At 35.4% G+C, this 15,477-nt stretch overlaps 2 protein-coding genes across 2 annotated transcripts; both read right to left on the bottom strand.

The window, feature by feature from the left end:
- Positions 1–125: 125 nt before the first annotated feature.
- LOC125213122 (uncharacterized) lies at positions 126–7,041 on the bottom strand. The gene is made up of 9 exons (XM_048113489.2): positions 6,878–7,041; positions 4,810–6,462; positions 4,278–4,504; positions 3,861–4,193; positions 3,034–3,280; positions 1,999–2,127; positions 1,705–1,920; positions 1,442–1,565; positions 126–599 (listed from the first exon to the last, which is right to left on the bottom strand). Exons 2-9 carry the CDS (start codon positions 6,358–6,360, stop codon positions 370–372), a joined length of 3,057 nt encoding a protein of 1,018 aa, XP_047969446.1. The 5' UTR covers positions 6,361–6,462; positions 6,878–7,041; the 3' UTR covers positions 126–369.
- Positions 7,042–7,691: 650 nt separating this feature from the next.
- Positions 7,692–12,030, bottom strand: PRMT3 (protein arginine methyltransferase 3). Its single transcript, XM_048116547.2, has 7 exons — positions 11,662–12,030; positions 10,724–11,227; positions 10,534–10,631; positions 9,610–9,688; positions 9,247–9,504; positions 8,959–9,126; positions 7,692–8,243 (listed from the first exon to the last, which is right to left on the bottom strand). The coding sequence occupies exons 1-7, from the start codon at positions 11,983–11,985 to the stop codon at positions 7,788–7,790; spliced, it is 1,887 nt and encodes a 628-aa protein (XP_047972504.1). The 5' UTR covers positions 11,986–12,030; the 3' UTR covers positions 7,692–7,787.
- Between the last annotated feature and the right edge of the window lie 3,447 nt (positions 12,031–15,477).

A 15,477-nucleotide genomic window follows, 5' to 3' on the forward strand; every position in this document is an offset into this window, starting at 1 on the left:
CGGGGACCCGATACCCGACGGGTATCGGGTCGGGTTCGGGATTACCCGTTACCCGCTACCCGTTTCGACACCCCTATACACGACAGTGAAGTTATAACAACTAGAGTAAAGGAAAACATAAAAAATATAGAACTTTAAAAGATTGATATTATCATGTACTAATAATAAGGAATTATTACCAATCTGTCCACAATTTCGTTAGGGCAGAAAATGTATACTCCTCATTTTAGGACGCTTGAATGAGTTCAGCGACAAATTTTATTCACAAATACAGAAACAGCCTAAAATCATGACTGCTTCAACGTTTCACGGAAGGCAAAAAATGGCGGAAACACACCGTTGGTTCAATCCAGAAGGTGTTATTTGTACCTAAGTAATTGGATGAGGCTGCAAGGCTTTCTGGACAAGTTCAGTCTGCTCCTTAACATGAACTTGGTAAAATCCGGTAGCAGTCGCCGCAGACGGACCTCGGCCAGCGTACTTAACGTCATCCACAGTACCTCTACCAAGAGCTTTCATCGCAGTTCCAAGACGTGGCAAGATGTGGCTGTATGCTCCCATGTTCATGGGCTCTTCCTGGCACCACACTATCTCCGCATCTGAAACAATCACAGACCAAGCAATCACTCTAGATGGTGATGATGATTCAAATAATCTTTTTGGAGTCCATAACCTCAACATAGATTTTGTATCCCCAACTTCCAGCATTTTTCAGAAAAATGGCACTCCCTCTGTCCCATTAGAAATGAAACGTTTTCTTTTTTAGTTTGTCACATTAAAATGAAACGTTTCCTAAAATGGAAACATCTCTATCTCTACTTTTTCATCACTCTTACTTTACTCTCTCTTCATTAACTCACAAAATAACTATATAAAAACCCGCGCTGATTCCCAAATGTTGCATATTTAATGGGACGGAGGGAGTATATGTTATTCCTCTTAAAAACTTTCAACTCAGCAAAAAGTTTGATTAGTGTCTTGTATAAAAGTCCGGCGATGGCACAACTAGTCAACTCTGCCAGATTTTAAGGTGAATTACAGTTCAATTAAGATAGATTTTGGGGTGAGGGGTTAACCATGTGTTGTGTGCCCAACTATCATGTTTTCCTTCAAAAACTAAAAGTTGGGGACAAAAAACATAATTAACCCAACAAACAAAATTCATCTCAATTAACTATAATCCACCTAAAAATCTGATGAGGTGGCTCATTGTTACATCGCCAGGTTACGTCAAACAAGACATAAATCAAAATTCCTGTAAGTCGAATCGAAGGTCTTTGAAGAGAAGAGGTATGTTGGAAAGAATGCTGAAAGTTTGGGACAAAAGATTTATAAATAATAAAAGGTCTTAATTTGTCAATTTGTCTTTGTAAAAGGTCTTCATGGACAGTTATTTGATTAAACAGCATTTATTGTATATTTGCGAGTTTTGGAGACTTACTTGGGTATCGTTTCAGTTCACGCTGGATGAGATCAAACGGGAAGGGGCAAAGCTGCTCGACCCTACAAATTGCGACATCTTTTCCATTCACTTTTTTCCTCTCTTCGTCAAGCTCATAGTAAATCTGAAAATATAAACCATAGACTACAGTTGTAAAATCATACTCTCAATCTTTTACTATGATATCATACGTATTCCTTTTTCTGTGTGTGTGTGTGTGTTGGGAGGGGGGAGGGAAATTCAGAAAGAAGAATATCCCGTACCTTTCCAGAGCAAAGAACCAAACGTCTAATACCCTCTTCAAGATCTGAGTGATTATTTTGGTCCTTTATGAGACGTTTAAATCTTGTTCCTTGCTTGTCAAAACCTGGGTGTCCTTTAACATCATCGAACTCGGATAAATTTGATTTGCACTCCTTGTGACGAAGTAAATTCTTAGGGGACATCACAATGAGAGGTTTACGGAATTCCCTATGAATCTGAAACAAATATGCAACAGGTGAGAAACTAGATGCAGCTGCACAATCTTAGAGATATAGTGAGTTAAAAGAACTTACTTGGCGACGCAACACGTGGAAATAATTTGCAGGAGTAGTAACATTAACCACCTGCCAATTGCATTCCTGAATCTGTTTCCTAAGTGTAGGGTCCATCTCGGGGATAACATAGGGATGTTCATCACTCATCTGTATTGTAACAGGAAAAGTAGCTTTTCAGTTCAAGAAACAAAAAATCACACATATCAACGATGAAACTAAATGGATATCGCATAAAAGAAGGGATGAACAGATAAAATGTTCTGAAAGTAACTGCAAAATTTCAGAAGAGGAGATCAGAGAATGTTTCGCTGGGCTTACAAGCTCTTAAAAAGAGCATATGTGATGGTTTACAGCTTACAAGATCTTTTACAGTGGATATTATTAGCTCTTAAAATAAGATGACAGAAGCTTCTGAGCTCTTTTCGAAAAGGCAAGGATCAAAAAAGATCTCATTTTGAAAAACCTACTTTTTTTATGATTGTAACTATCATTACATACTTATAAGCTCAATTATCAAAACAATCAAACAAAAATATGATCTAACACTGTAAGTTATAAGAACACGTAACAAATAGTTGAAACTTATAAGCTCTTATAATAACCTTAGCCAAACTTCCTCTTAAGTGCTGCAGTAAAATCACATGCAAATAAAATTTCATAGAAATATTGATTTCAACCAATGTAATGTATAAGCACTACGAAAAGCATGGAAATCCATCAAATTTTGTTGGTATAACTTAAACTTTTTGCTCAACTGTGGTTACAAATGTGCATGGTTCAATAAGGCCAGTGCCTCAAAAATACTGCCCTCTTCCAGTGCCTAGAAAACATAATAGGTTCTGTGTTTTCCCCAGGAAAACAGTCAGCCATTGACCTTGATGCAGTGGAATACACTTTTGTTCAGAGCTATTTTTATTAGTCTTTCTCAATGTACTTTTAGGATGCATCATTCAGATTTCAGACAGCTCGACAGCCAACAATAGAAATAGGAAAAACCAAGGCAAGTAATACAAGAAAAGTTATAAAGAGAGCAGAAGGATCATAAAGAGATACCTGAAGTAAACGCTCCAAACGAGCACTTGAGTGTTCAGGACCTTGACCATCATATCCATGAGGTAGCAGTACAACTAATCCAGTTTGACGCAACCATTTTGCCTCTCCACTGCTAATAAATTGGTCAAATATCACCTGAGCCCCATTGGCAAAGTCACCAAACTGGGCTTCCCAGAGTACCAGTGAATTGGGATTTTCCATGGAATAACCTAGTTCGAAACCTAAAACTCCAAACTCCGAAAGAGAGCTGGGAATGGGCAAGGATAAAGAGTAAATATCAGCATCTTCTCATTCTCATGAACAATTTCCTAAGAATTTGAAATTCCTAAAAGGAACAACCTATTTTATATATCAAATAAAAAGCACAGCACATATGGTAAATTTTGACTTTTCTAAATATTTGAAATCAAAAGAATTGACAGAAGGCACAGGAATCACGTATGAACACTCTTTCTTTGCACCCTACATGTAAAAACTTTTCAACTAGTGAATAAAATATAGCATAATTCAATGCGGAGAAAAAGTTTGACAGACATATCCTCAGATTCCCCACATAAAAAGTTTCTAACAAATAAGTAACATGGAAAAAAAATAACCCATTAAATATTTATAGTTCAGAAAACATCATTTCCATCTTCAATATCAGAAATTTATTCTTATTAAGAAACCCAATTGAACAATCTGTTAGAAAGCTGTGGGTGATGAATGCTTATGCGCACTTGCACAGATATAGTTCACTTGAAATAATAGGATTCCAACCAGAGCATGCAAGGACAAAGTATCTTTTTAGCACATGTGTGTGGAGAGGAAATAGGGACATAAATTACCTGTTGCTAACAGTGAACGTCTCTTCATTTTGGTTTATCATAACATGATCTAAGGGGCAGTATTTTTCCCCTGTTTCTTGATCGTGTAAAACAGAATGCCTGTGGCTGAAAGTACCTCGCTCCACATCCTGCCCACTCAACCTGACATGATTTCCCTCAACCAACAAGGTTGCAAAAGCAAGTGCTTCTCCCATTGCCCAGTCAATGCCCTCACCTGTTTCAATCATCTTTGCACGGTCTTCAAAGATCCTCTTCACTGCTCGGTGGGGTTTAAAAGTTTCTGGGAGAGTTGTAACGGCTTTGCCAACATTTTTCAAAATCTCAGGTTTTACTCTGCAAATAAAACATTTCAGCATCTGGAATTGAGACAAGCAACAAACAATGATATCAGAGGACCTCTATTTGGTGAAAAATTACCCAGTATTACGAATGCGAGAGAGCTGTTCAGGAGACTTGAAACCACCCCAGTACGCTGAAAGCCAGTCCCTTTTCAGAGGCACATAGTCTTTGCTGGCCATAAATTCTTCGTTTAGAATGGAAAGGACTTTGGTGTTTATTTTATCGATATCCTCTTTTGTAGCTTGACCCAATTCTAGAAGTTTGTTTTGGTAAATCTGAAGTGCGGAAGGATGGTTCCGGATGACCTGTACAAATCATAAAAGTACAATAATCAGAAGCTTCTAAATTTCTACTATAATAAATGGAAAAAGGATATTGGGTACTAAAAGAAGGAAAGATAACAAAGCTTCGTAACAACTAGAAAAGCGACAGTAGAAGCAGGTCCTAATATCACAGTGAAGTAGAAAAAGAAAATTAACAGACCTTATATATACATATTGAGTATCAAGAAGGAAAGATAACAAAGGTTTGAGCAAATTGAGAAGAAACGGTGAGAGAAGCAGATCTTGATTTCAAAGAAAATATGAACAAGAGAATTGACAAAATGGACCTTATACATCTTCGGTTGAGTGAATGATGGTTCATCAATTTCATTGTGGCCAAATCGACGATAGCACACGATGTCAACAACAACATCTGTATGGAATTTTTGACGCCACTCTGCTGCAAGTTCACAGACATGGACTACTGCTTCCACATCATCACCGTTGACATGGAAAATTGGAGCACTCAGAGCTTTCGCAACATCTGTACAATACTGAGAAGATCTCCCTGATCTTGGGTCAGTAGTGAATGCCACTTGATTGTTCACAACAATATGAATTGTACCGCCAGTAGTGTAGTTTGGAAGAGCACTAAGATGCAAAGTTTCATAGACAACACCTTGTCCAGCAAAACTACCATCACCATGTATCAGAATGCCCATGTTTTTTGTTCTGTCAACATCATTAGAGTAATACTGTTTGGCTCTAGTTTTTCCAACCACTACAGGATCCACAGCTTCCAAGTGACTAGGATTTGCAACCAGTGACAAGTGAATTCTCTTGCCTCCCCTTGTTGGCCGGTCATAAGAGGTTCCCAAATGATATTTAACATCACCAGTCCCAGTGTAAAGACCAACTTCATCCACGGGTTTAGTACCACCACTAAATTCACTGAAGATCTGACGAAGAGGTTTCCGCACAACATTGCCCAGAACATTCAATCTCCCTCTGTGCGACATTCCAATGACGATGCTCTCCACTCCAAGATCTGCGGACCTATCAAACATTTCCTTCATGCCAGGAATCAACGTCTCACAACCTTCAAGCCCGAACCTCTTGGCTGCAGTCCACTTGGCAGCTAAGAAGTTCTCAAATTGAGTACTCCAAATAAGCCGGTCAAGGATCACCTCACGCCGCTGGCGACTATACTGAGTTGGTGTTGGAGTCTCAATCTTGTCTCTCAGCCAGTTACATTTTTCTCTATCAGCAATGTGCATGTACTCATAGCCTATGTTTCCACAATAAGCCTGTTCAAGTCTTTTCAATATCGCCCTCAGGGTTTGCACTGGGCGGTTCTCAGACAAGAATCCAGACATATGCCATACACCAATGAAGAACTCTCTATCAAGATCAGCTTCTGAAAAACCGTAAAGGGCTGGATCGAGGTCATCGGTGACATCCCTCTCTTCCAAACCTAACGGATCCAACTTGGCTCTCGTGTGACCATAAACCTGGTATGCTCTCACGAGCAATAACAGTCGCATACTCTCTTGTATGGTTTGCCCTGAAATCCCAGGTGAGGTGGCAGCTTGCCCAACAAAATTTCTGAAGAAATTGTCCCACGATTCATCAACACTATTAGGATCCTGCTCCCAAGCCCTCTGGAGCTCTTCCAGATACACGCTGCTCGTCCCATCCAAGAAGCTGTCAGTCAGCCTGGAGAGTGGAACTGGACGAGGAACAGGTGCAGATTGCGCCTTTGACCTAAACACAGTCGAATGCAAATATCTGTTTCCAGCAGACAGGGTCCTCGTCTGCGTTGCATACGAACAACTATGCACTAAAGTTCTCTGAATGGCATGCTTTGCAACACTGGACCCCACTCTAAGCCAGGCCATTGCTATCGACAATATCGATCAAATCTATCACTTTATATCCAAATTCAGTCCTTTTCCAAGAATACTAACCAATATGAGCACTCAATCCATCAACATCACAACCTAATCAACAAATAAACATCGAAATGAAACACCATATAAGCCAAAAAAAACACAATTTTCCATAATTAATCAGCCAGAGATATTCATTCTATCAGCATAACAAATTTAGTACCATACTAAATTGTGAACTAACTCCACAGAGCAGTCAACCACATTACAACCATCATAAGAGAGCACAAAAAAATGAGAAAACAAACTCCCATAAAAAAAGTCTTAAAATTACACACAAGCAAAAAGATATAACAAATCTACAACTAAAATTAAGCTTGCGTACTAAAAATGGCGAAAGCTGAAGAAAGAAGCTCAGATGAAATTTTTTTAGGCAGATCAACAACGCAACAGCGCTAACAATCCTTGATTTGAAACTGTTTGACTACATTTTTGCTTAAGACGACAAAATAATCAATTTTCATACCTCAATTGTGAGAGAAAGTGAGATTGAGCCCCGAATCTGAGATGTTTGCGAGTTTTATTTTGTTTTCCAGTTCTCGAATTTCTTTTCTTTTCTTTTCTTTTCTTTTAATCAACTGTACTGTAATTTAGACATATTCCGTAAACTTCTGGAGATTCCACTCTATTTCTTTGGGATATTGATCATTATGTAAGAAGTAAATGCTATGCATAAAGTCCAATTGCATTCAATTTAATTTCTTAATAGATTGTTTTTTTTTATTAAAATTACTTGTAAAAGATTTTCTTTTCAAATATGTGTATTAAATAAAATCTTTGAGAGCTACATAATAATTACATTTCCGATTAAAAATGTTTAGTATTTAGTAACTTCTGGAACATTCAAAATAGACTTTTCTTGGATGAAAAGTTAATATAGGAGTATTAGTGGAATATTTGTTTTTTGAAGTTTTATATGTTTGAAATAATATTATTTTAGTACTACTATAATTATTTATGTACCTATCAGCACTCATTCAATGTGTAATGTTGTGTTGTCACGATTTTTTCAACCAAAAATTGTCTGCACGTGAATTATTAGTTCAATTAAATGATTTTTCTACTAAAGTGTGCCAAATCAAAAGGTAATATTATTTGGTTAAAAACAAAAATTTGGATATAAGTTATTTATTTAACTACAATTATTAAGCGTAAAAGGTAACATCATTTGATTTTTATCAAAATGTAATAAAGTTGATGATATTGATTCATAGAGGCAAATACGATGTGACAAATCATCAGAAAATCCAATTCACATAAACAACTAGAGGTGAAAAAGCTTCGCCAACCAAATGCTTTGATCTTATATTAAGAAAATTTGAGAATTTAATTTAATAGTACAAAGAAACAATCAATTCTCGAAATAAATCATACAATTAGTTTATAAGGAAGATTTGCGCAGGCCAGTTGCGTTTTCTACCACCATGGTCGACTCCAGTAAGTTCCATCGAAATGTCAATGCTGCGATGTTTAACAGATCGGGCAACACTTACCCGGGCTTGTATTCTTGCAGCAGGACATTCCTCGGTACCAAATGGTGCAAGTTTCTCACCAGCATTGTTTGAGGCCATTGCGATTGGTTCTCTAAATGTGAGGATAGTCTGTGACCAATGGGTGCTCGGACCATAGGGTGATGTTGACAGGTTCACAGGCTTATCACGACAAAACCTCTCAGAGAATGCAGTGTCGAACCACAGTACAACTCCATAACACCAAGTGGTTTCTGATTTTGAATCAGGAGGGGTGTTCGATTGAGGCGACAACTTTGGCTCCAGTTCAACAATGGCTGTAAAATCCATGTGCTTTGGTTGCATTGTCACCAGGTCAAACCTCTGAAAATAGATGTATTTATGTTAAGCTTAAGACTGCAAAAACTAGTAACCATTGTAAAAAGTGAAAAGGCTCATAACCATAATATTCATATATTCAACCTTTTTCACAATCATTGCAGTTCTGCTGCGTATAAAGGTAACAAGAGGACATAGTTTTGTTAGAATTTAACTAGTTTATTAATGCATTTAAATTTCTTCAGAGGGTGAATGGGGAAATTTTTCAAAGATTCCTAGAGTTTCAGGTTTCATGCTTCATAGATATCCAGAGTCTGCCTTCAATGATATTACGAATGTTCCAGTAATAGTTAGAGATCTAATTGTATAATTCCATTTCTTCAAAAATTGAAGCTGCTTTACATGGATAAAAAAAGGGTCGAGAATAGTGTTGATCCACATCTTCAAACTGTTAGGGGATAGAAATGAAAGAACTCAATTATGTGTGGATATTTACAATTTTGTATTAAGAACCTGGCTAAGATAAATTAATTTGAAGTCTAAAGATGCATACAGAGGTTATGCAAGCTGCTCCTTAATCTAATAATTATAGCAGCATCAATTCATTGCATAATCATAACACAGAAAGCTATATTTGCCATGAGGAAAGGATGAACATCTTGGAACTTAGTAAGGATTATAGCTTCACAACCTAATCCTGTAAGGGGGAAATTGTTGGTTTTGCTCTGCTAACACATAAAAGAAGACACTGAACACTAACCTGAAGAACTTTTGTGTCCGTAACAATATGAGAACTGTCAATGACGTCAACAATGGGAAAGCGGGCAGCATGCTCAGCAACCTCACGGCCAATATGAGACATATTGAAGCCGTACACATTATCCCAAAATGGGAGACTAGTAGCTTCTCTTCCAAATCCAGCTAAAAACTGAATGTGTCAAGGTAGAGAAAATTGTTATCCGCTCTAAAGTGAAAGGACAACATCCAAGTATAGAAGCAACCAAAGTTGAACAAGGGCTAAGTAGAGATGTGGTGACAGCTTACTCACCATGGTAGCCGTGTCAGGAAGGATAGCACCTCCAGGCTTCAACCACTTATCCCTTGCAAAGAGTACAGAGGCAAGCATTGACTCATAAAGGAGGCAATAGCCCATCCATTCACTCACTAACACATCAACACTTTGAGGTGGGATGTGCGTAACACTATCAAGCTCTTCAACCATGCCTTGAACCACCTCAATAGATCCATTTTGTTGACTGCCATCACCGGATCTTCCATTTGCAAGAAGATTATTATCTCCTGCAATCTGCACAAACTTAAATTATAAGAAATCTAAAAACAACTCACTACCAGATGTAAACTATTTTAACTGTCTCAAAAGACATTCATAATAAATCAAAGAAAAGTAAACCTGGCAAGCCACTGCAGCCATCTTCTCACTAGCTTCAACTGCAATAACCCTCGAAGCTCCCGCTTGGGCTGCGAATAGGCTGCCACAGAGAGGAACAGAGTGTAGGTTAAAAAAAGACGAAGCAAAAATCAGATACAAAAACATAAACAAAAGCACATAATTTCTGCTAAAAGGAACTCTAGAAAATCAGTTATACCTTGCTATACATGAATGAGAACATAATCAATCCCGTGAAACAAAATATATCAGCTGATGGAACACCAAACTGAAGATTGACTCACACAGTTATGCAAACTGGGGTTAGATTAAGTTGATTGCAAAAGATTGAAACTGTAACATTGGTTATTATAGAGAAGAATATCAACTACTCCGTATAACATTGGTTATTATAGAGGCAAGCCACCATTCCATCTCGGCAGTAGTGTGGTTAGCATAGGTTAAGTAATCAGATTGCATTGCTAAGTTCATATTGTTCTTCTTGGCAAAGTCAAGGATAAATATAAGATGTTAAGAGCACCATAAATAACACAACCTTTTTTGAGCAAACATGTTTCTTTTATCTCTCTATCTCCCTTTTGGTTCTCTTCCTTTTTATTCAACTTTTATAGTTAAACTTACTATTCTTGTTTTATTTGCAGAATTCATTCCATATGATTTTATCCGCTTCCAGTCCACAGTTGAAGTCCAGATGTTAGAAGCCAATATAATACTAATTAATACATGCCATATATTTAGATATATGCATCTCATTCAAACAGTCCATAGAACTTATAATGCATTCTCATTATATGTTATCTTAGTATACCAAAAGGAATAAGGAAGCAATCAATCTAAGAAGAAATCAAGCCATTTAGGTTCCGAACACAATTATATAATTGAAGAAATTAGGTGAAATAGATATAAGATTAAGCATAACTTTCTAACCTTAGAATGCCTGTCCCACAACCAACATCCATAACAACTGCATTTTTAAGAAGAGAAGGGTTTTCCACAAGAGCCTGTCTATAAGCATCAGTTCTTACCTGCACAGACCCTTTAAATTTCAACAAAATGATCAAATCTTAAATAAATGAATATGTTCATCCTGAATGAAATCATTCACATTTGATGGTACCTTGTCACTGATCATTTCCTTATGAATGCCATATGAACTATATGAACCAAAATAATTTTTATTGATGTCCGTGATCTCTTTTGCTACTACAATCTCCGACGAAGGAAAAGTGCCCAACTTGCTTTTCCCATTACCGTTGGACAAAGCCCCATCCCCTCCATTGCTAGTATCATCCACCACTAGGCTTTTAAAAGGCTTTGCAGCAGTCACGTCTTTAAGAGAAGATGATTCAACAGCATCTCCCCCATGAAACTCAGATGCTCCTCTATCAGAAAAATCCTCATTAATATCAATAGGCTCAAATTGAGATAAATATGAATCGATCTCGTTTTTATCAGCAACCACGTTTTCACACTCCTCGTCTACATCATCATCTTCATCAAAACTGTATAACAGGGGATCATCTTGTAGAAAGGGGCTGAGATACTTATCATCATCCCATGGAAACCTGTTCCCGTCAAAACTGACTGCTGTCTCCCAACTCCAAGATTTGTTAGCTGCTACCTAATAAAGAGAAGAAAAAGAAAATATCTTAGTACCGCTATGCACCCAACTTATCTAAACATGCATCTTAACCAAAATACATAGTATAAATCAACCCAAATAGTAGCTCATGTTCATGAGATATTTATCAAAACATCTCAATAAAGGCTATTCCAAAACAGTTAACCCTAATTCGCATTCTCTTTCATAGTAGGTAAATTCATATGACCTAAAAATGGTATTTTTAACAGTGTTCTGTTTCGTACTTGCTTGATATGTAAAGCGGAAATCGATAGGTAAAACATTATCAAACAAGATAAAACCCATTGCTTGCCCTATCATAGCTGATAGCACCACTATAACATTCAATCCCAAATTAAAATCCAAATCAAAACAAATAAATCACAATTTCAATGAATTAAAGCACAAAATGGTCTTTAATGTATGATTGCTACCTGGGACCTAACGTAATTGATGAGCATAAAACACTTGTAGAAATCCAACTTATGAGCTCTCTTAATTTCGTAAAAATCAAACGAGTGCGCCGACGCGCAGTGCTCAAACAGAGAACTGCACGAGCTGTAAAGTGAGTCGCAGAAGAGACACAGCAGGTTTGAACAATCCTCCTCTACGTCATCGTCTTCGTCTTGCCAATCGTCCCAAGTCTCATCCTCCAACTCTTCTTCGTCATCTTCGGAGTCAGTGCAATGCCGTTTTGAGTTCACTAGCTCGTCGTTTAGTTTTCCATTTCCTTCTACCTGGTTCGTCGCCATTGACATGCTCAGCAGAGAGAGAATTCAAGGTTCAAAATTTGTTAAACCCTAAACCCTAATTTCAAGGTTCAGTCGAGTTTATGAGAGTGATTAAATAGGTTCGGGCCTAGGCCCATTTGAAAATTTTATTCAAATCCTTAACATGTAGATCGGACCGGCCCGCAATGATTAAATAGGTTTAGGCCTAGGCCCATTTGAAAAATTTTCAAAATCCTTAAGATGAAGATCGACCGGTCCGCTAGCTATATAGGGAGTAGTAATACTCCCTTTCCTTCATACTGCTCCCTCCATCTAGGAATAGGATTCTATTTTCTCATTTTATTTCATTTTTAATTCACTTTTATCATAAATTATACCAGTGTCTCACATTCCACCCACATTTCATGTAAAACTAATATATACATGTGATATTCATATTCCATTAACTTTTTTCACCCACTTTTTTAACATTTCTTAAAACTCATGACTCCAAGGTATGGGACTCCTAGTGGAAGACGGCGAGAGTATAAATTAAACCTCTTTCCTTTTGGTCCGTTTTTTAAAAAATAGAAACTTTCCATTTCAGGAAATGAACTCACAATTCTCTAACACTAATTTTCACTGCATTTTATTCTCCTCTATTTAATTTTACCCATTTTTCCTTTATCTCTCTTCATTTACTAATTTTGCACTAAAACTTTTGTCATTTCAAAAGTTTCTACTTTTAAGAAACTGAGGGAGTAGTACATTATAACAAGTTGGTTCGATTGATGTTTGAACTTTGTCAATCAGTCAATAATTTGTGATTCTAACATATTTTTTGATATATTCGTGCAATTTCGTTTTTCGGGTTTGGATTTTATAGTTTGGATTTCAGTTTTTCGAATATTTTTGAGAAATTTTGATATTTTGGTCCAAACCAATTTTTATAGTTCGGATTTCGCTTTTTCAATGATTCGGCTCGTTTTAGATTTCATAAAATTTAAGTTTTTCGGTTTAATTGAATTTGATTTAGGCAAAAAGCAATCAAAAATGAATATTTGCCCATAATGACTCAAGCCTTCAATCATATATTACCACTTAATTGCTACTCCCTTAGTTCACTATAAGTGATTGATTTCTTTTTGTTGGCCGTCATGTTATAATTGATTGATTTTTTTTTTTTTAGGAAAAAATATTGATATATTTTTACTCTTTCTTACTTAGCTTTTTTATTTAATTTAATTATTTTTCTATATTATTTTATTTACTTAATTTAATAATACGATTATTTTCTTAAATTTTACTTTTAAAAGAAATCAATTACTTGCGGTGAAATATTGGAGCACTATTCTAGGACAATAACGAAGATTAATTACAAGAGATTCTTTGTACATTATCTAGAAAGACAATGGCACACATAGTCCATAGATGTCCACATCATTAAAACTGCGTCACGCATTACCTCATTATTTGACTAAGGAATTGACCCTACTTTCGCCCTTTTTGAAGTTATTAGCAGAAAGTAATACTCTATTAGTTCCCGATTAAAAGTTACACTTTGATCGAACACAGATTTTAAGAAATGTAAATAAAAGTTGGTTGAAAAAATTAATGGAATGTGGGACTCACTTTTTTATATTGGTTTTATAATAAAATGTGAATGAAGTGGAGTAGTGTAATGTGGGACCTACTTATAATTTATGGTAAAAATGAAGTGTGACTCTTAATTGGGGACGGATCGTAATGGAAAAGTGTGACCCTTAATCTGGGATGGGAGTATTAAGCTATGTCGTCTAGAATTGATTAATTTGATGTAGTTTCACACAATTATACAATCAGTATGGTATTAAGATTTTTATTTTTCAGTAATACGGAGTTAGTTTTTATTTATACACATGATTAGTAAATATGGGATAGCCTCAAGAGAAGGCAATTTGATAAAACAGCCCATCGCTCTATTTATTTATGTGGGGCGTTTTTACGAATCAAAATTCATAAGATTGAAAATTTTACATATGAAATGAGTTTAGATGTAGATATAAGTCATGTCTTAGCTTTAGTTTAATCATATAATTATTAATTACATAGAGGATTATGGGTCTCATATTCGACGTGTTATAACTTTGTTCTTTTTTGTAATTTTTGTTGTAATAGATCGATTCTCTTTTTTAATTAGTGTTTTTCCTATAGAATTTTCGCAAATTTTTTAATGAGGCTCGACCCTAGGATTAAGATTTATGCCACGATCATACTTTGTAGTATTACGTTGTCAAATTTTTAAAGTCTAAATGCACTTCCAAAAATAGCCATTACATGCTAATAATAGTAGTAATTATCAATGTCTAGTTCGTGATCAGCTTTAATTAGTAAATAATTAGTCAGAGTACTATTACTTTAAATTGAAAGAGATAATATGCTAGACCAAAAATATTGTTAATTTAGTCAATCTGCATTTTAATAATCACGAATCAAACACCTTTTTTCAATCAAAGAAGCCATCGAGATTTTCCACAATAACAAACGGCAACTTTCCCTACATGTCCATTTTCTATTGACGAGTTAATAATATAAGAAAAAGAATACATTAAATAATCAATTTAATTCCACATACCTTGTATTTACACATATGTATCCAAAGACTTCTCTATCCTATCCTACCAATTATATCACCTCACGTGTTTACAATGGATCCATTAAATTTTTCATAATCACCTAAGACTGTGCACGTGAGAATTATCTTTATCACAACATATGGACGCATAAAAAAATGATAGAAATTACGTTTTCAAAATTAAAATTATGATGTAAATTAGATCGTTGATATAAGGTTTTACATAAAAAATTGAATAAATTTGAACATTTCTATAAAATTAAAAATAACAATTAAAAAAAAAAGAATGATAGGAACTTAAAGCCCCTTGCGTAATATGAGCTCGCAAATACACCTATTTATTTGAGTAGCTTAATTAGTTTTTTCCTACAACAATGCGTCTGATACTAAGAACGATAATCAACTAAATAAGAAACTATATCAGTCATTTGAATTACTAAAAAAGTCAATTTTGCCCTTTCAATGTCAAAAACTATAAACATTATAATCTCTTTTCCATAAAAATAAAAACATTCAATTGTAAGAAATTTCGTTCTCTCTAATGAGGTGAGACCCATTTTCTACTATCACGCTTTTCTTTTTATCTCTATTTTATTTTATCGATTTTTTATTAAAACCCATAAGGTTTTAAAAGTTCCTAAGAGTATTTTTTAGGGACGTACTAGGAATATTCGTGGTTAAAAATTATAGACAAAAATAAGATTTATATACATAAAAAATAATTTGTTCCAAAAAATAAGGCTAGTTTACTACTAAGATCTTGTGAATTACTGCATGCAAAATCTGACAAGTTTGTAAATTTTTCTTTACAATTCGTATAATAGATATTTATCAATTCACTTATTAATGAAATCAAATAAAATACATATATATAGAGAAACTTCTATTTTATTCCCTTTTTCCTCCAACTTTCTTATCTCCTAATC

The sequence above is a fragment of the Salvia hispanica genome, chromosome 3 (genome assembly GCF_029641045.1).
Source record: "Salvia hispanica isolate PSC_SH4W2 chromosome 3, Shi_PSC_v1, whole genome shotgun sequence".
Taxonomy (NCBI): Eukaryota; Viridiplantae; Streptophyta; class Magnoliopsida; order Lamiales; family Lamiaceae; genus Salvia; species Salvia hispanica.